A 22,468-nucleotide genomic window follows, 5' to 3' on the forward strand; every position below is an offset into this window, starting at 1 on the left:
TGGCTCAGATACATCAATGTATTTAAGCTCACATGCCAGGTTTAGATGAAACCAGACTATTCTGGGAAAAAAAATCAGTGCTCCATTCATCTATGCAATATGAAGTCAACATAATGCAAATCTGTTAAGCAACAAATGCATTCAAGTTATGGCAAACAGCTAAGCACAAAGCAAGTCTTAAGATTTTGTAACAGCCAGCAAGAAAACAAATCCATTAGGCAATGTGACTTGCAAATCATAATTTTTGTCTAAGGATCAATTATACATTTTCAGATTCCACTGATGTTTTGGAAAACTTGAGAATCAACAGATTCCATAGTTTTATATGAAAGCACACACACAAATGCTAAATTAAAATATGTAGAAGTATGCAAGCTGATATTTTAGGGATATACTAAAACTGATTCATTTTATAAGGGAAAGTGCAATTTATAAACCAACTTTTCCTAAGAAAAATTGCATGCTAGTAGTTTTAATTTGTCACACCCAGAACTAGTTTATAGATTGTAGGTAAAATATTCACTGATGGTTTAGTCAAAGCACAAATAAAACCAGAAAGGAATGGGAAGATAGTTTTGTTAAATATTCTTCATAAAGCTGCAAAGCAGTCACCCAAACATTTATATACAGATATTCTAGTGGCCAATCCAAACATACTGTTATCGAAAGCAAGGGGCTACTCTTAAACCCAGACCTTTCTAGTATCACTAACACATTTTGCATGACCTTCATTTGTGTGTCACTATGCACAATGATAAGAATGCAACAGTTCCATGCATCCATAAAAACCTTTATTGCAGTAACTGGCATACAGCCACTGAGTAGGATCATCAGGTAACCTTAGAAACAAGGACAGAGGTCACATCAACTGCAATAAAACCTGTTCCTACTCTTACCCTTAGGTTAAAGACCTAAAAAAGTAGAACAGATGATAAATTTCACCTTTTCATCTGTTATCTTACAAATGTTTATGAAAAATATCCAAGATCAAAAAAAGATCTGGGCATTACAGGTGACATTAGATATTGTATAGAAATAATGGTAAATACATGAAAGACATTTTAAATCCCATATTGTACAAACAGCAATTGATCTACATTTTCTGTGGTAAGCCATGCAAAGATTTTTGCATGTCAGCCACATTTTACTAGCTGCTAGGTTGTCAAACATCTTTAAGTTCATCTGGAAGTGCTGTTTTTGGATGTTTATTTTCAAAGTGCTGTTTGTAAGTCTTTGGATCTGGCATTTGGGCCTGGAAGAAAAAGAATTAAGAAAAGGTACATTAAAAAAATCTAGAAAATTTTCACAATACAAATAATATTCAGTAAAAAATTTTTTTTCAAACCAAGTCAAATGTGATATTAAGATATTTATAGATAAAAGGCACTAAAGTAATAAAAATGCTGATATTCAGTTTGCTTATCTCTTGAATATAGTTGTGAATGCAACTGCTTTCAGAAATTCCTAACAATTGAATCCTTTGCTTATACTTCAATAGTGGTACACCTGTTAAGTTCTACCATAAAGAATGCTCATGTGTGAAGTGCATCCTCTGAAGATACAAATTATAATGCAAAATGAAACAGACTAAAATTGCTTAAGTACAGAACAAACTGGCCTTTTCTCCCAAATGAGGAAATAAAGATTATACAGTCACAAATCTAACAGCTCAGAGGTAACCTTAGAAACAAGGACTGTACCTACTCTTAAATTTCAGCTTTTCATCTGTTATCTTACAAATGTTTATGAAAAAACACTAAGATCTAATATTTAGAGTTCAAAGGGCAGCTGGTAGACAAATCATGAATGCTTTAACTCCCAACTGCAAAGCAATGAATGTTCTCATATCAAGTGACTTATCTCACTGATGCTGCTATTGCCACTATTTACTAGAGGCCTGAGCTGTTAGAAATGAGATCTAATCTAGAGTAGGATTTCCATAATCCTGCTAAGGCAAGATTCTGTATTGTGGAAATCCTTGGAAGATGGTGAATGCAAAGTTCTATGTACTTTCACAAAGGCAATTTTCAGAGAATTTTATTCCTTTGTTTTAAGTTACAGTGAATGTCAAAAAACACATGTGCCATTGGAATACCATCGATATGGAGCCAGTTAACAGTTTAAAAATAAGATTTACTGGATGCTACTGAGAGCAAGTTAAGCATTCTAGCACCTTCAAAGTATGCCTCATAAAAAACAGTTTATAAAGAGTATCAAATAATGTCATGCTGTATATGCAGAAGAACATTGAATGCATTTTATTTTATTTTTTTTGAATGCCAAGATCCACTGAAATAAGTTTCATAATTTCTTTGAAAGTTCATGGTGACAATTCAGTAATTCTTGAATGCTAAATTCTCTCCTGCAGCTGGTACTACTTCAAGCCTAGATGGAGCTAGAAGCCTCATCACCAGAGGCTGAACACTTAAATACTACAATAACTATCATTCCTTGCCTTAAAGACAATTCAGCATTGGAGCATTCACCCATTCTGGCAATACATTCCACTCATTTACCATCTACCATGCAAAAGTTTCTGCTTCCTTTGTATAGTTTCCAGGGATGACCTCCATTTCTCCATTACAACATGCATTAATAATTGCCCCATTTGATAAGAGGAGAGGTGATATGTGTAAGTCTGAATTAACTTCTGATAAGGCAATGTTCAAACTAGGGAATGGAAGAAATATCCTGTTTAAAAATGAAGGAATCCTAAGTGTTTCACTCAAGAAACAGTATTTAAAATTTGCCCCTGGGGATGACAGCCCATTTCTAAAGGTGGAAAAACATGTAAGCTAAAACTGAGCAGTGCCTTGAAATGTTTAAAATGCACAAACACCAGCTGAAAAAATACTGGTGTAATTTGTACGCTCTAATAAGAAATACTATTATTTCTGAGGATATTAAAGTGTATACTAAAATTATAATTAAGACTTCTGAAATTTCACCAACATTGCACTGCTGTCATCAGGGATCACAAAACAATGTATGCAAACAGGCACTAACACTGATAAATGACACTCCCTAGTGTAATTTATAGACATTTAATGAGATGAATAAAGGTGACATGAAAACTGGAGAAAAAGATATCCTTGATGTATGGAGTATTTACCAGTGTTAGTATTAGGCTGAATGCTTCCCAAATTTGGGGCAGTTTCATGCACCCAAATTTGTTGAGATTTAGAAAATTTCTCAGGGGTGATACAGATTCCATTAATAGCCTCATTTGTATTTCAGATGGTGCAATAAAGCAGCCTTCTAGAATATTCTGTGGTGGGTGTCCAAAGCATGATCAGCAATGGTGTCCTTTCCAAGCAGTGTATCTATACACTGATTCAGTGGTTAAATCAAAAAGGCATTTTGGAGAAATTATCTCACTGTTTGATGAGATCATGCTGCATTAACCAAAATGAACAGTGCATTATATGCAGTACATTTTTCAACACAATACTGACCTAACAAAAAAAAAAAAAAAAAATATTTAAGCCATTCAACCAAACCTTGGAGATTTGTGGCAAATCTTGAAGAACACATTGATTCAGCCAGAGAAACATGTGCTGAGGTGGTCTACAAGGATAGAAAAATCAGAACTCCATGGTGGACACAGGAAGTTAAAAGCAGTGAAGGAAAAGAACATAAAAAAAGTTCCTGGTAAATAAATCAGTTCGTGCTCTTAGAAAATACAGAAACAAATGTAAGAAAGTTAAACACTGTAAAATAGCTAAATAAAAGTCATGGAAGACTTTGTTAAGAACATAGAAAATAAATAAGAAGGTGGCAAGATATTCTGAGGACTATTGAAAAAGCTCAGAAAAGGAGGAAAGAGTGATGTAAAAGAATAATTAGATGTGATAAAGATGACATGAAAACTGGAGAAAAAGATATCCTTGATGTATGGAGTAATTACTTGGAAAAATTGCTAAATGAAACAACCAGTGACAGAAAACAGTGGTAAAAAAACACTTAACAGGCATACAATCAGGAATACATATCCTTGAAGTAGAAAAAGCCACCAGAAGCCTGAAATGTGGAAAGGCAACTGGAGTAGATGATATTTGACCAGAAATGACCAAGTATGGAGGTATAAGTCTCGCAGTTGATGCACCATATAATTCAGAAGGCCTGGACAGAGGGACGAATTCCAGATGATTGGAGCAGAGCTCTCATAGTATTGATATATAAAAAGGGAAATAAAACTGAATGTAAGAATTAGACGTTATTTCCCTACTAAGTGTTCCTAGTAACATTTACAAGTATACATGAGCGGAAGGGCAAAGTGAAGAACAAGCTTGGAACAAGCAAAAATTTGGAGAAATGAGCAAAGCTAATAATAATTGCAAATACCTGTTGAATTTCCGCTCAGGACAGGTTATTACTAACACAATGTCCCAACATAAAAATGTGCACAAATTCACATGGAGAGAAGAGGCAAGGAATAAGAACAGTCTCTCCATGTGAATTTGTGCACATTTTTATGCCAAGAAAAAGGCTATTCTAAATGCTACAGTTGTATGGTGTCAGTAGGGCATTATACCAAGCATTATTTAGTCTTTATTTCAGTTGTAAGACAGCAGGTAGAATTGAAGGAACCTGATATCAAAATTGGAGATGTTAATCTCAGGTCCCACAGAACGTTCTACTAAGGTAGAAGTGGAAGAAATTTTTGAGGCTTTAGAAAAAGCAACTGACACAATGAAAAAGGAAAAATTTGGAGAAATGAGCAAAGCTAATAATAATTGCAAATACCTGTTGAATTTCCGCTCAGGACAGGTTATTACTAACACAAATGTCCCAACATAAAAATGTGCACAAATTCACATGGAGAGAAGAGGCAAGGAATAAGAACAGTCTCATTGATTATATTATTGTTGATAGTGATGTTTTCCCACTGGTGCAGGACACCAGAGTGTACAGAGCATTTGAAATTGATCACCATTTAGTCTTGAGCAGGATAAAATTGAATTTCATATTGAAAAGAATATGTAAGAAAGTTTTCTCTCAGATGTTAACTGTAGACTAAAATACACAACTATTATTCATGAAAAAATGAAAGAGTTTGAGAGCAGGAACAAAACCTTGAAGATTCAGTGGCAAGCCCTGAAGAAAACACCGATCGATTCAGCCAGAGAGGCATGTGGTGAGGTTGTGTGCAAGGATAAAAAAATCAGAACTCCCTGGTGGACACAGGAAGTTAAAGAGGCAGTGAAGGAAAAGGAAGCAAATGAAAAGTTCCTGGCAAATAAATCAGCTTGTGCTCAGAATACAGAGACAAATGTAAGAAAGCTAAACACTGTGTAAAACTTGCTAAACAAAAAGTCATGGGAGGACTTTGGCAAGAACATAGAAATTAAATATCAAGAAGGTGGCAAGATATTTTGGAGGTTGTTGAAGAAGCTCAGAAATGGAGGAAAGAGTGCTATGAAAGGAATTAGTGATTATAAAGGTGACATAAAAACAGGAGAAAAAGATATCCTTGAAGTATGGAGTAATTACTTTGAAAAACTGCTAAATGAAACAAGCAGTGATGACAGCACAGTGGTAAAAAACACTGACCAGGCATGCAGTCGGGAATACATATCCATACTTGAAGTAGAAAAAGCCATCAAAGGATTGAAATGTGGAAAGGCAGCAGGAGTAGATGATATTCGACCAGAAATGCTCAAGAATGGAGGTATAAAAGTCGTACAGTGGCTGCACTGCATAGTTCAGAAGGACTGGACAGAGGGACAAATTCCAGATGATTGGAGTGGAGCTCTCATAGTACCCATATATAAAAAGGGAAATAAAACTGAATGTGAAAATTACAGAGGCATTTCATTACTGACTGTTCCTGGAAAGATACATGCAAGTATACTTGAGAAACGGTTGAGAAGGATTGTAGAAGAGAAGTCTGGTGAAGAACAAGCTGGATTCAGGCCAAATAGAGGCTGTCAGGATCAGATCTTCACTTTACAATCGATAGTTGAAAAATCATGGGAATATAACAAAAATCTGTATTTAAGTTTCGTAGATCTGGAAAAAGCATATGACAAAGTGCCAAGAGAGAAGCTATTCCAAATGCTACAGTTATATGGTGTTGATGGGGCATTATATCAAGCAATACTTAGTCTTTATTTGAGTTGTAAGTCAGCAGTTAGAATTGAAGTACAGGAAGATCGTTTAATGTTAAAGCTGGTGTCAGAGAAGGATGTACATTATCCCCTCTCTTATTCATCATCTATATGGATCACATTATGAAGGAAAGTGGTATTAAACCTGATATCAAAATTGGAGGCATTAATCTCAGCTCTTTGCTTTATTGGGATGATGTTATACTTCTAAATAAATCCATAACAAGTCTGCAAGATTCCCTGACTAAATTGAATAACTGTTGTAATAGATATGGTATGAAGATCAGCATTAAAAAGACAAAGACAATGAAAAGGGAGTCAACTGAATAAATTTATATGGAATAAGAGAGAAATTATCCAAAACGCTAAATTGACTGTATACAAGACAGTGTTTAAACCAATTTTAACTTATGGATCTGAGAGCTGGGTTAGACTTGACCAAAGACTAGAGACCACAGATATGAGAGTCCTGAGAAAGGTTAGAGGCATGAACAGATGGCATCAATGGTAATATCATATTAAAAACGAGAATATTAGGGAAGAACTTGATTTTGTCAGCATCCAGGAATGCATTAGTAGAGCTAATCTCAGGTGGCATGGTCACTTAAGCAGAATGGGAGAGGAAAGATTAGCAAATGGCAGGAAAAAGACCCAGAGGAAGACAAAAATATAGGTGGATTGATACAATATTTCATTTTTGTGTGACATATGTTGAGAGGTTCAGTCTAATTTGGATGAAATGTGATGACCACTTTTGAACTCTATGCAGTGCTGTGTAGTAGTTATAAAAGTGTAGCTTTTATAACTTACTTAGATCATTTAATATGTAAAGCTGGTATCATAAGACCATTTTTCTTAGACATCAGCATTAGTAATCATATTTCAGATCACAAATTTCTAACAGGAATTAATCAATCTTGAACTAGGCTATTGGATACAGTACTACAAATGTTAAGTGCCTTAGAAGACATGAATATAAGACCTGATAATATTGGAGTCTTGACATTTAACAGACTGATTTGGAAGAAAATTATAGATAGGAAGTTGCTAATGATGTAAATTTTTCATGTGGTATTATATCCTGTACACCCCTTGAGAGGATATATCAGGAATTTGATGATGATGAATCTCAGCTCTTTACTTTATGCAGACAATGTTGTATCCCTAAATAAATCCTGTACAAGTCTGCAAGATTCTCTGACTAAATTGAATAACTGTTGTAATAGATATAGTATGAAAATCAGCAGCAGCAGGACAAAGAGAATGAAAATAAACAGAAGCATTCAAAATATCAACTGCATTGTGAATGGAGAACTTATAGAACAAGTAAAACAATTCAGCTACTTGGGCATGATTTTTAGTGAAGATGGTAAATTAAATATGGAAATAGACAACAGAATCAACGAAGCTGGTATGGTAGGAAGTCATCATCATCATAATACTAATTACGGGTATAGACCATATTAGTCTGTTCCGGTCTCATTATCCATCCAATATCCTTTCTTGGGGTCTACCCTGCCTTCTCTTCCCAATTGGCTTATATTTTAGTATTTGTTTAGGATGTCAGGTGTTGGCCATTCAGTTTACAAGTTCAGTCCATTTTTGTTTACAATTGTTTAGTTTTTCTTCGATTGATTGTTTAGTTCTTTTAAAATGTCTTCGTTCCTTTTTTGATCTAATAATGTGCATTTTGCAGTTCTCATAAATCTCATTTCACTTGTTTTTATTCTTTGTTTATTGCCCAAAGTAGTAGGAAGTCACTGAATAAATTTATATGGAATAAGAGAGATATTAGTCAAAATACTAAATTAGCTGTATACAAGACAGTGTTCAAACCGAATTGGGTTAGAAATAGAATACTTGACCAAAGAGACTAGACACCACAAATATGAGAGTCCTGAGAAAGATTAGGGATGTGAACAGATGATATCAATGGCAATATCATATTAAAAAACGAGGATATTAGGAAAGAACTTGACATTATTATTGTCCAGGAATGTGATAGTGGAATTAATGTCGGGTGGTATGGTCACTTAAACAGAATGGGCAAGGAAAGATTAGCAAATCAAGTGTTCTCTGCTAGGTTGGCAAGAAAGAGAGCCAGAGGAAGACCAAGATATAGGTGGAGTGATACAGTAAAAAGTGCCTTAGAAGAGAGAAATATAAGATCTGATAATGTTGGAGTTTTGACAGTTAACAAATTGATTTGGAGGAAAATTGTAGATAAGAAGTTAGTAATGATGTAAGTTTTCATATAGTACTATCATATCCTGTACACCCCTAGAGGGTACATGTCAGGAATTAGATGAAGCCATTCATAGGAAATCTTCTGGTTATCCCTATTTAGCCAATTTCCAAAAACAGATTTGCTAAAATCTAAGCACTCAGGGTGATTTATAAACTAGCATATGCTGATTTAAAATCCCAGCAGCAGCATCTATCTAAAAAACAATCTGAAATACTGTAACCAGACAGATCTTTTACATTGCCCAGAAAGCTCTAGAGACCAAGCATGGAAAATCTCACAAGCCAATGAAATTAGTCTTCGACCTAAAGACAAGCATAAATATTCATGCCTGCAACCAGTTGATTACAGAGCAGGTAAGCTAAGATACAACTACAATCCTGAAGTTCAGAAGATTTCATTAATACAAAAAGCAAATATATCAGAAGGATTTTGTCTTAATGCTTCAAGACAGATGCTCAACATCTTTCACTTCTATTATATATATTATTCATTTGAGTTTTTCACTTTGGCTTCATCTTGAACAGATCTAAAATAATAGAGCCACATCATCCCAGTCCTTTAGTCATAAGACATTCATCTCCATTTATTAAAAATATAATTTATTACTTCTCTTAATTTATAGCTTTTATTGTGCCATTAACATCAGCTTGTGTGTAAATTCCATCTTTTTTTGCATGGCTTTCTGATTAAATGTGCTTTAACTCGTTCCAGAATCAGTGCAATGCTATTCCCAACATTACATGTGGCAATTTTTCCCCATTGTACTTCATCAGGAAGTCATGGGCCTTAGACCAAATCCAGGACTCAATTTCTTGTTATAAAAAAGTATTCATTCTCCCACTAATTCCATTATTGCAAGTCTTTAACAGTGGTAACAATCAGGATGTGGATTGGATTTTGCAAGACTTAGAGAAAAATCCTTTCCATAAGGTTTACACTTTCATTAAACTTTTAAAGTACTCAACTAAGCAGTGTTATAAAATTGGAATAGTTTTTAGGAATATTTCTTCCTGCTTCCTAGAGAATTCCTCAGTAAGGAAATGATATAAAAGAATGGTGTCACAGCTGTGACACCATTCTTTCAAGTTCTGATCAAGTTCAAGTTATAATTTTGTTATAAACTATTTACTGTGAAGCATTTCAGTTGTTATATAGAAGACTGAAATATGTGACTGCATAAATGAATGCATCAAACACCTCATTAGAAAATAAAGTTGGTCACAAGATCTTTCTATTGTTCCACTTTACTAGATATCAATATTTCATAATGCATTCACATAAAAATATGAGTTATTGGCAATAACCATAAATTTTCTGATATGTACTCAAGGGGTGTTCAGACCATTATGACAGTACTACGTGATTTTTACATTATAAATTGCAGACAGGAGTTTACATCTCCTGTCTGCAATTTTCTTTAAAATTAGTCTTACTCGTCAGCACTCCAATAATGATGTATCAAGGTTTTCCCATAATCACTACCATTCAGTCTAGACTTTATTCTTGGCATCTGTATAAGTGCACTTCCCTGGTCTTATTACTCTGTGCAATTGCTCTTCCACAAAAGCTGTTGCATTCACTATAGTCTTCTTCCACTTTATGTATTAGGGTCCAATGAACTGTCACAGCTAAGTACTTCAGATAAACCTAATCGCATGAGCATCTCTAGCCAATACTAAGCTAACTACCCTCAAGTCCTAACGAAAGATTTGAACTTTTCTTTGCAAACTGAATTCTTGCTATACAGTAACTCAAAGGCTGAAATTAATTCATTACTTATTCCACTATCATTCACATCATGTCTAACCTGTTGTTGTTAGTTAATACCCAGTCTGAGTTCATAGATTATGGAAAGGAATACAAATAATAAATTCTCCTGTATAGAAAAGTTTAATTACCTTACAAACATTGCAAGTATGAATCAGAGCCTTTTGTGCTGCAGCCTTCTGGTCATGTCCAGCAGCTTTTTTGATTTCTTGTTGCTTTTTCTGCTTTCTTTGCTGAGACTGGATCTTCTGCTGACCTCTTGCCATTCTTCAAAACTAAAATTTTTTTATAAAACAACATTTCAGTAACAATTCAATTTAGTTAGCAAAACTCAAGTATGCTAAATAGCCTATTATTATCACACATCACTAAGAACAGCAAATATCAGTCAAAATGAAATCCTAACCACCTTTTGGACTGATCACTAAATGCACAAAATGCTATCAGTTTGCACACGGCACTGCTATATCCTTGTGACCACCGAGTACTTATGGTCACTAGCATGAAGTATCATTCAGATATGCAGCCCACCTTCAGTCAAATCCATCCAAATACATGTAGCATCCAATGAACACCCTCTTACAGTTCAATTCTATACCCACAGAACAAATTTCTCCTCTTTATTCATTCCTTCCACTGCTATCCTCTGGAACAGTCTTCCACAACACACACACACACACACACACACACACACACACACACACACACATATATATATGAGGTCCATCGACCTCTTGTGTATGGAATATTATTATATTCCATACACAAGAGGTCGACAGACCTATAAGTACATCAATGCCATGTGTAGGGTGCAGATGAGGACAGACAGAAATTTGATATTTCTTTTGAAGTGCAGATTGTAGTTTAGAAATAGTTCATGAGGAAAGCTGTTCCAGTGGACAGAATAAAAGGATGAACAGAAGCAGGTTAATCCTCTTTTATTCTTATTACACAGTAAAGAGATGCTAAGCAGCTGCTGCTCTTATATTAACTGCTGCAACAGAAAGTGGAAGAATGATGGTTGCAAATTCATTGGAAATTGTGACTATGGAAGTACCTGTAAAATAGACAGTGCAGAAATACTGCACCTGTGAGATAGTGGTTGAAGTGAATCTGTAAGAGGAAAGGGGGGGGGGGTTCATCTATGAGCCTAATTGCTCACCTCTGGATGGTATCAAGGATTTTAAAAGAAGTTTCAGGTGCACCAATTCAAACACAGACAGATTTGAGATTTATGTATAGTTAAGAGTTAGTTGGGTGTAAAATAAGCAAGTTTCTTGGATGGTGAAGAAGTTATTCATTCCAGGAAAAACTTGATGTAAACATTAGTCCAAGCAAGATCTGATCTTGTCTAGTAATTTGTGTATACTACCAAGGTTAAGGGTAGGTGAGCTTGGATCTTTTTTGCATGAGAGGCAACATGACAAGGTTGTTATCACCCTATTGAAGGAGAGTATATAAATATGTTTAGGGCACTAATTGTAGATCTTGTAGCTTGGCATGTTAGACAACTTGATTTGTCAAACTGAGTAGGATAAGCAGAGAGTACTATCATCTGCAAAGCTGTGGATAGGATTAGTGGTTATTTGAATAGGTCATTTAGGTACATAATGAAGATAGGCAATAGAACAGAGCCTTGAGCCACTACATCTACCATGACTTACAGAACAACCAGGGAGAAAGCTGGCTACCCAATCACAGAGGGTGTCAGGGAGAAGATAAGATGGTGATTTGTCAAAAGCACATGGTCAAAAGCTTTGGAAATGTCACGGGCACACAAGTTTCGCCAAACTTTCCATGGTATGTATCCAGTAGTGGGTGATGTAAGCTATGAGGTCACCTGTCGATCTTGAATGGCAGGATTTTTATTGGTGGTGATGGCAATTGGTCGGTAGTTTGACGGTAGACTTCTGTTGCTCTTTTTTGGAATAGGATGAATGAGATTGCTTCCACGCAGTAGGATAAGTACCAGATATGTATAATATATTGAGGCATTGCAGGATGAGTGAGAGATCTGGAGCACAATGTTTACGAACAACCAGAGAGATATACTAAAGTTTTGTAATCCTGGTTAGAAGTTATTTAGCAGTTTTCTGATGTATTTTGTTGAAAAACCATAGGAGGCATATAGTGCTTGGATTATGTGTAGGGTAAGAAATGAAATGTGAATAAGTTCCTGCTTTCCCATTAAAAATGGTTCATCTGGCAGGAGAAAGTTTCATAAGCAAAAGGTTGGTTAATGGGAAGGCCCTTCACAGACTAATGTCAAAATTGCTACATTAAGATTTGAATGGTAGGCTCGAGTAATTTTAGTACTTTGGTTTTTGGCTCAAATAAGGAGCCAAAAGCTTCATTTCGATGATGCAAAATTAATAAATTAAGTGGATATTAAATCCAACAGCATTTCAAAGCCTAATACAGAAACTATAAAAGTTTCATATGAAAATTGACCAGAGAGCTTGTGGGAATACACCAGCGCCATACTATGAGTTGCCCTAGCCGAACCTAATAGGAAAAAGCACGAACGCTAAAAGCACCTGTATATTGCCTTCTATTGGTCCATTTTGATAGGTTTCACTAGTCTGAGCTGTTTCAAACTCACTGGTTTTTATCAGAGACTGAGCAGAAACTCAGTACTAGGGAACCTGAAGTGTCGGAGGGGTGTATTTTCTGTAAGTGAACTCTCAGTCAGTGCATAAAATATTTAATAAAATAAAGAATCAAAGGCTTCATTTCGGCAATGCAAAATTATATAAATTAAGTGGATATTAAATCCACCATTTCAAAGCTGAATACAGTTATATACAAAGCCGAATATAATTTTGCATCACTGAAATGAAGCCTTTGGCTCTTTATTTCAGTAAATACTTTACGTACCGACTGAGAGTTCGCTTAGGGAAAATACACCTCTCCGACAGTTCTAACTACCTAGTGCTGCAAGTTTCTGACAAAAACCAATGAGTTTGAAACAGCTGTCAGACTAGTGAAACCTATCAAAATGGACCAATAGAAGGCAATATACAGGCCCTTTTAGCGTTCGTGTTTTTCCTATTAGGTTTGGGCTAGGGCAACTCTTAGTATGACAGCCATGTATTCCCACAAGCTCTCTGGTCAATTTTATTATTTATTTGATACCTCCAGGGAGCCCTAAGACTCACTCATCGAGGGAGGACACCTACTCTACATCTCTTCGCCTCCACGACTCAACCTGATCCACAAACCGCTATCTACTGTCCACCATCACCACTATTTCTGCACGAAACTTTTAGTTTCTATATTCGGCTTTGAAATAATGTTGGATTTAATATCCACTTAATTTATATAAATTTTTCATCGTCGAAATGAAGCCTTTGGCTCTTTATTTTAGTAAATACTTCATGCACTAACCGAGAGTTTGCTTAGGGAAAATACACCTCTCCAACGCTTCCAATTGCCTAGTGCTGCGAGTTTCTGCCTAGTCTGATGAAAACCAATGAGTTTGAAACAGCTGTCAGACTAATGAAACCTATCAAAATGGACCAATAGAAGGCAATATAGAAGGCGCTTTTAGTGTTCATTCTTTTCCTATTAGGTTCGGCTAGGGCAACTCGTAGTATGGTGGAAGTGTATTTCTGCAAGCTCTCTGGTTGAATTTTCGCACAAAACTTTTATAGTTTCTGTATTCAACTTTGAAATGATGTTGGATTCAATGAGCTACGTATTTTTAACATTCTCAGTCTGTGCTAAAACCTCTAGAAATATTCTAGTTTGAGAACATAAAAATCAGCAGATTCTTAGAAATTCTCAAATCCAGAAAAGGAGCATGTTCCATTTTTAATTACTATTTTTCAGTAGATGCACTTAACTAATCTGTTAAACATGTTAACCTAGTTAAGTGTTTGTATAAAGCAGTTTTCCCATATAATATGGAAAACTTAAATTTGCAAACAAAATAATGGAACTTATGCAAATATTTACCACAGGTTTCCCCACATTATTATTATTAAAGAAGACCTCATGGAGTCACTTCTGGGAGGTCCTTTTATCACACACACACACACACACACACACACACACACACACACACACACACACACACACACACACATCTCATCATACCGTGTCTTAAACACTCACACTCCCAGACAAGGCATTCCAATCATTCACAACTCTGCATGAAAAAAACCTGCCTCTCACTCCCATACTCACACCCTCTATACAGTTTCCAGGGATGACCTCTGGTTCTCCCCTGATCTCCCACTATTCTCTGTAGAACTTCTCCATTGATCTTATAACATCCCCTTACCAACTTGTAGGTCTCTATCATATCTCCCCTCTTCCTTCTCTCCACTAGACTCTGCAAATTACATCTTCTCAATCTTTCCTCATACTCAACATTCCAGAGGTCAGAAACTACCTTAGTCAGTCGCCTTTGGACCCTTTCCAACATCTCTTCATCCTTCTGAAAACCCAGTGACCAAATCTGGGCACAATAGTCGATGTGTGGCCTAATCAAAGTCTTATACAATGGAACAAGAATCTCCCTACTTCTACACGTCAGTGTCCTCCGCATCATTCCCAGAAGTCTTTGTGTTGTCTTCACAATTTTGGTGATGTGTCCCCTAAATTTTAGATCCTTATCAGGTATCACCCCCCAGATCTCTTATTTCCTCTACTTCCAACAATATATTCTCACCAAGCATAAATTCTGCATCCCATCTTTGTTTTCCAAATTTTAAAACCTTACATTTTGCAACATTGAACTCGCATCCCCATTTGCTTGCCCAATCACTCAATTTATTCAAGTCTTCTTCCAAGGCCACAACATCTTCACTAGTCTTTACGGTTCGTTCCAACTTTGCATCATCTGCAAACAACTGAATATCTCCATCCAAATCTTCACCAATATCATTAATATACAAGTTAAATAGTAACGGCCCTAAAACAAACCCCTGAGGCACTCCACTAGTGACTTTCCTTTTCCTGGATATCGCACCCCCATACACAACTTGTTGATACCTATCAGATAGCCAGTCTCCAATCCAATGCACTAATCTAATATCCAACCCCATCTGCTCTAGTTTGACTGTCAACTTATCATGAGGTACTCTATCAAAAGCTTTTGCGAAATCCAAGTATATTACTGTGTATCCTTCTCTTCTGTCCAAGGAAGCAGTCAATTTATTGTAATAAGTAAGTAGATTACTAAAACATGACCTCCCTTTAGAAAATCCATGCTGTCCATCAAAGATTATACCATTGTTGTCAACCCAACTTTGGATCCTAGTTCTCACAAGCTTCTCCAACAACTTAACCACAACACCTGACACAGAGATAGGGCTATCGTTTGATGCTCGAGTTCGATCACCTCCTTTATGAAGTGGCACAATCTTGCCTTCCTTCCACTCTTTAGGAACTTGACCAAGTGCAAGACTCGTATTAAAAAAATATGCCAAGGCAGGTGTCAACTCTCTGGCACATTCCTTCAGAATACACGGTGATATATTATCAAGTCCCACAGCCTTATTTATATCTAGTTTACTCAACTCCCCAAACACCTCTTGCTCACTTACAGTCAGTCTCTCCTTCCCATCATCAACTGCTCTCAATCTCTCCATGAAGTCACATTCACAAGATTGAAAGATCTTTATGAACTGCTCATTAAGTATCTCCACCACACATTCTGCAAAAGATTCTTTATACCATTTTCTCCAATCAATGTCATCCTTCCATAATCTTTCTTTTGCTGGCTACATATCGAAAGAACTCATTAGCAGTTAGCTAATGAAGCCAAAAAGGATTCTTTTTGGCTTCATTAGCTAACTGCTGTTCATATACCTCTTTAGCTACTCTCACCAACCAAGTCACCTTCCTTGCCTGGTCTTTGTAGACCTCATGAAATTGGTTACTTCCACTTCTCTTATGCTGCCTCCACAATGCCCTTTTTCTCTGTATCGCATGCTTGATCTCTTTATTCATCCATCTCACACCTACCTTATTTAACCTTCTCACCCATGGTATACATTTAGACATTGCATCTACTAAATAGTTTTTGAAAATCCCCCAAGCTGCATTGATCTCTTTTCCAGCTAACTCCTCATTCCATGCTACACCTGCAAGCTGTCTCCTGAGCTCTTCATAATCACCCCCCTTGTAGTTCCACATATACCCTTTTTTCACAGGGATCCTTGCACTGCTGGCAACCACCCAGGTAATCACCTCATGGTCACTTTCACCAATTGGTGGATGATTCGACACCTCATTTATAATTACATCCTCCGATGAGATGACCAAATCCAAGACCCTTAATCCTCATGTGCCCTCTGTTACATACTGTCTGAGGTAGTTATCCCTCAAAAACTCAAGAAACTCATTTTTTTTACTTCCAGTTGCTATCTCTTCATTCCAATCTATATTGATATAATTAAAATTAATCATAATGATCACTCTTTTCTTATTTGCTTGGCTTATTTGACTATACATTTCACTATCACCACCATCCACCTTACCAGGTCTACAACAACATCCCACCAAGTATTTGATTCTATTCACCTCTATCTCACACCATACTGCCTCAAAACCACTGGCACTATTTCCCTCTTGCATCTCTACCTTGTATGGACATAACTCTTTCTCTATCATCAATAGCACTCCCCCTCCCTTTTTACCCCTTCTATCCTCACGAAACACATCATACCTTTCCATCTCTATTCCTGTCAGGATGTCGTCCTCATCTAACCATGTCTCACTTATTCCGACAATCTTTGGGTGCGCAGACGCAATTAGTGCAACCATTTCATCCGCCTTGTTTCTTATACTTCTAGCATTGGTATATAAACAGCTCATTTCTGGATCTACAGCTAGTTCCACTGATACCACTCACTCGATGTGATCTCTCCATGCTGGAATGGGAGCATTTCCCTTTCTGCTTCTTCATTTTAGAACCCTTTGCAATTCCATCTGTTTCCTCTTGATCCCTGGTCATCCCATTTCTTTCCTGCCTACACGTGCTCTCACCTCCTCTTGGAGCATCCACTTTTCTCATGCTGTGTACCCCTGTCCACCCTGAGCCTCTCCGTTTCCCTGCTCCTCTTGCACACCCATTCTATCATTTTATTTTGCTGAACAGTTTGTTGGTTGGATAGAATACTATTAAATATCTACATGATGCACCTTAGCCAAATGATGCAACCAGATGCCAAGAAATTATCTTGAAATTAATGGAAAAAAGATGCTACAGTGTAGGGTATACTGGTCATTTCCAGATTGAGTTTTGAAATGTTTAGGTGCCAATTCTTCAAGTACACCTGATCTTTAACCTTAAATACATATTCAAGGTAAGGATTACATAACCAGTGGAAATTTAAAATGCACAAGATTAAAACAATTCACTTCTGTAAATCCCCTGCATTGTGAACTAAAGTGTGAACTACTAGTAACAGAATATCAAGATGCAAAAATTTAGTGAGCAGCTGCCAAACAATTTCCTTATTACATAAGTAATGAGGTCAGAGTATTAAAGTGATTATAAGTTTCAATAAGGAAATACCGTGAGTAGACATATTACTTAGTATTGTAATAACGGAATTAACTCGTGTAAAATATTTTTTATTCGTTGAATTTTTGCCATAGTATCACAGGCATCATCAGTATTGGTACAAAGGCTAATTAAACAATAACAAAAAGCGGCACCTAAGTAGCCAAGATTAAATTTTAAAATTTTATTTTAAAAGAAAAATTTTTATTTATTTATGTGTGTTTATACAATTACAATCTTTCCTAACTTGTAATTGTACACACACACAAAATAAAAAAAATTATTTATTTAAATAAATTTAGAAAATGTAACCTTAGCTACTTAGCTAGTGCTTTCTGAATATAACAGTTATTGTTTAATTAGCCTTTGTACCTGTACTGATGATGCCTGTGATACTCAGATGCGACTGTTACACCTACAGTTGGTGATGGTGTGGTATTGACCTAGGAAGTGGTTAAGTGTATGGATATTCCATTTAGAATTCTAAACTACCAAGCAGGAAATTATGACCAACTGAAAACACATGGTTCAATCCCATGGTATTGGAGCAGAAAGTTCTGAGAGTCCAAAGAATAAACAGGAGTGAAATGGATGTGAATATGAAATGAATTGTATTAATGAAGAGATTAAGATGTTGCATAAACTGAATAAGAATTTGGCAATAGACTATCAGTATGAATGCTGAAAGTGTTCATGCTGAAGTGGCTGTCGCTTTGACCTACCTGTAAAATTCCAGTCTCAGCACAGAAAAGATTCCATGAGAGTGGAAAGAATGTATAATCTTATTGAATGGGGGCAGTACAAAGACTGATGTACCTATCAGCATCACTAGAGAAGCGAAGATTTGGAAGAGTTGGTAAGAGAATGAATACAGGAATGGGTAGACAGAGAATATCATGTTAGCATAGGTTTACTAAGAGAGGATCATATTTGAATGGATATACACCATGGATATACTTTGTTAAAGCTTTTGACAGGATATAACATGGAAGGTAGTTATACAAGTTGGAGGATGTGGAACTGGATTATGAACTATTTAGATAAATGGATGGCTAACTGATAGATCAAAGTGGTGTATGGGAGATGCAAGTCTGCAAGAATTAAAGTGATGTGTTTTCTGCAGGAATCAGTCCTTGGTCTACTGTTCTTCACAGTTTACATGAATGACACTGAAGGATTTGACAGGAGACAAACAGTTATTTGCTGATTATGCAAAGAGAGGGTGTTTAAGAATGTAATTGATATGCAGTAGTGCAGAATGATTTTAATACAATGAAATTGTGGACATGCAAAAATGGCTAGTTCAATATTAGTAAATGTCAAGTTATGACTGGTGTAGCAAGATATCCAATGGGACATTATATTAATAGGATCATACTAGAAGAAACTGGACTAGGCTAAGGATCTTGGAGTTTTACTAGAGATGCATTACAATACTGAAACAAGCACTGATAAGGATTTAATTTAATCCTTCAGCAAGACTTTGTGAAGGATCAAGTCATGCCTTAGTAATTTAATAACTTTTTTAATACGTCAGTTGAGTTGGATGAAGGGAATGGCTACATGATACTGCTAGATTTTGCAAAATCATTTGACAAGATATCATATAGAACTCTTATACAATCTGGAGCAAATGGGGATGGACATGAGGGTGGCTGATGGATAGATACCAAAATGTAATATATGGAGGAGCAGAATCCAAGAAAAAGCAAGTGACTAGTGGTGTGCTGCAAGGCTCTGTGCTAGGACCACTGCTTTTAATTTGTACATAAATGACATAATTTGAAAGGAGATGTTTGCAGATGATGCAGAGTGGGTAATCAAGATGATGTAGAGAGCTTGTAGGATAATTTAAATAGACTAACAGTATGGGTAAAACATAATGGATGTCAATTTAATGCAGAAAAGTGCAAAGCTATGCATTTTGAGATCAAAAGATTACATTCTCTTCAATAAAGCCTTGCAACCACATCTGGATTACTGTGATCAAGTCTGATCACAAGTGTTTCTTGGGTGATGAAGTGTACAGGATTCAGAGGTGAGTAACCAAGATGATGAATCTGTAGAATACTCCCAATAAGGATAGATTGAGGGAGTTACAAAAGTTGTTTGATAGGTAAAACAGGGGATATGATAGAAACATTTCAGTTATTTAATGGATTTTATAGGATTAATTCAGCACTTGACTAAAGGGTGAAGGACAGGTTATCCCTTGAAATTGGGTAAGTGGTTAGCAAGGGTATGAGAGTGGTAAATGAATGGAATATGTTGCCAAAGTCAGTTGCAAGTGCTTTGTCTCTTAATGGATTCATGCACAGGTATGATAGATGTTGCATGGGTAGTTTCAGTAGCTCTCAGTCTTAGGACACGATGGAAATACCCATGCAACACGAGCCAAAGAAATCTGGAATCAGAGCAGATTATAGAAGTTAAGGATTAGTGATCTGTAGCATGGAATGATGACAAATCTGCCCTTTTTATAAATGATCTCATGTAGAACTATTTGGATAATCAGAGTGAACTGTAGTTGTATGTGCCATTTGAGGTTCGATAAAGAATAAAAGATTAAGTTTTGATATATGCAAGTGGCAAGTTTTTTGAAAGTATTTATTGTGGCGTTTTTCAAAGTAATGACAGAAAACCATAGACCAGCATATGCAACAGGAACGATATTTATGGACATGATTCCCAAAACAAAGGAATACCTAGACTTCAATCCATTCATGCCCTGGCAGTAACTCCTTGCATGTTTCTATACTCTTCCTTCAGCTAGATGGCACTTTGGCAGATCAATCAGAAGCAGAATTATTTGCGACCTCACATTGGGCCACCTCCTGAGAGGTTTATCTGGTTCCCTTCTTTTACCATTTACTCTTTGCTTGCAGAACAAAGGATGTGCTGGTTTCATTGCTGCTGTGTATTCTAAAGGGCATATTACCTGCAATGGAGGTGTGAAGAGAACTGCAGTCTATTTTGAAGGAACATGGCAACACATTTCAGGCCTGTAATAAGCAGGTAGTGTTCCAGGCAATGAGAGTCATCTACCACTTAGAGGTCTAATTAGAAGATGATGAAAAAATCAAAAAGGCCAAGACTATTTTTTTTTTTTTAAATCTGAATTGCACATATTTTACAATTATAGAAAATGCTACACAAATGGAAAATGCTTTACATATAAAACACAAATGAACAAAAAGTTGTGGTGCAAAAATCAGGTTTTACAGTCAGTATAAATTGGGCAAAGCCCAAGTAATCTGTGATCTATTCCGCTCAAAAGATAAACAGCACTCTTCTGCAAAATTAAGAAATACATAAAGTGGTAGATATGAACTTATTTGCGCGTGTGTTTGATTTTAAATGCAGTTTACATTTGCAAACTGCATACTTCATCATACATTGGTTTTCCCCCTTAAGTTCATAATAATGATAAAAAAAAGGCTTGAATGCCTAACTCTTGAATGTATGTTTTGTAAAGAATGTTCAGTTAACAAAAAAGGTATCCATAAGCGACTGCTTTTCATAAAGCAAAGTTCCTTTTCAAATCATGGCAAAGAAAGTTCTCTGTGGATATATATGCAACTAAAATGAGATCAAGCTCTCAAGAATGTTCACTTATACAATAATAATAATACAGCAATGTCAATACATCATTCTAATAACGCTTATTAGAAGTACTTCTTTATATGTTTTCTCTCTATGCTGCATTTCTTTTGTTGCCTCGTTCCAGGACGTCATGTTCTATTCAAAATTACCTGTATAGTCAAACGCATTAGTTGGTTGCTTTCGCTCCACACGTGAGCTAGTAACAGAAGTTTTTTTTTTTTTTTTAAAAAAAAAGAAGCAAAAATAAATAAACAAGCAAACATTATTATTAAAAGCAAATAAAAAATTGGAATGAACATTCTTCGGCATATTAAGCCCTCCTCCCCTTAAATTAAGTCGAGGATTCATAATAAGAACGATTCATTCCGTTCTAAACAGTTAACTCTACGTTTTGTTAATACAGTTCCTAAGCTAAAGTATTAGAAAACATCGTAAAACCAATAATTCTCTTAAATCTATTTGTCACATGCAAATTAAAAATGCATTATGTTAATTATTACATATCATTTCTTCGCTAAACATGATATCACATGCAATAAATCACGTTTTAAGTCCACAAATATATATATATATATATATACATATATATACATAAAATTCACATCAGAAGCTCAGCTTACCTTTTATCTAGTTCCGAAACAATGTCCAACAACGAGGAGTAAAGACAAACAAATCAAACACAAATAATAATAATTTTCGCACGACAACCGCAAAACTCTGTATAGACAACTTCCTCAACTGTCACAAAAACAAGCGTTAATATAACTATTTATACAGTTCTCGTTGCGCCCTCTGGAAACATTCAAATAAATACTCTATAAGTTAACAAAGCAGGTGTTTTGTTAAATTATTTTGTGAATCTGAATATGATTCTAAGAATTATAGACGGTGATCAACTTATTAGTGACTGAAATACATTATGTCTATAAATTAATAAGGATTAAAATTGTTTATGACTACATGATAACTATATTCTAATTGAGGGATTCTTATTAACAGCCCAAAAGTTTCATTTCGGGTTCGCTTAATTAAAGATTAAAGCTATGCCCAATTACATTCTAATTCAATTACCTTGTAGTGGAATATAACTCTTTTAGTAGGTATCTACCGCATTCTAAATGAACAACGATGAGTTTAGATTTTAGAGTTTACCAATTCAAATTATATTCAGTATAAAGTATTCATTATAAATTTCAGTATAACATATTCAGTATATTCAGCTTA

The 22,468-nt window shown here is 35.7% G+C and overlaps 1 protein-coding gene across 1 annotated transcript; it reads right to left on the bottom strand.

The window, feature by feature from the left end:
- Positions 1-769: 769 nt before the first annotated feature.
- On the bottom strand, positions 770-21,992 carry LOC150097406 (transcriptional regulator ZNF706-like). Its single transcript, XM_090406793.1, has 3 exons — positions 21,865-21,992; positions 10,257-10,400; positions 770-1,252 (listed from the first exon to the last, which is right to left on the bottom strand). The coding sequence occupies exons 2-3, from the start codon at positions 10,389-10,391 to the stop codon at positions 1,163-1,165; spliced, it is 225 nt and encodes a 74-aa protein (XP_090262919.1). The 5' UTR covers positions 10,392-10,400; positions 21,865-21,992; the 3' UTR covers positions 770-1,162.
- Positions 21,993-22,468: the final 476 nt, after the last annotated feature.

The sequence above is a fragment of the Typopeltis vanoorti genome, chromosome 17 (assembly GCF_054136105.1).
Source record: "Typopeltis vanoorti isolate ZY-2024b chromosome 17, IOZ_Tvanoo_1.0, whole genome shotgun sequence".
Classification (NCBI taxonomy): domain Eukaryota; kingdom Metazoa; phylum Arthropoda; class Arachnida; order Uropygi; family Thelyphonidae; genus Typopeltis; species Typopeltis vanoorti.

Coding starts and splice junctions, on each gene's coding strand:
- LOC150097406 (XM_090406793.1), bottom strand. CDS start 10,391: ATGGCAAGAGGTCAGCAGAAGATCCAGTCTCAGCAAAGAAAGCAGAAA. Junction 1,253..10,256: donor ATACTTGCAATGTTTGTAAG/GTAATTAAACTT, acceptor TTTTTCTTCCAG/GCCCAAATGCCAGATCCAAA.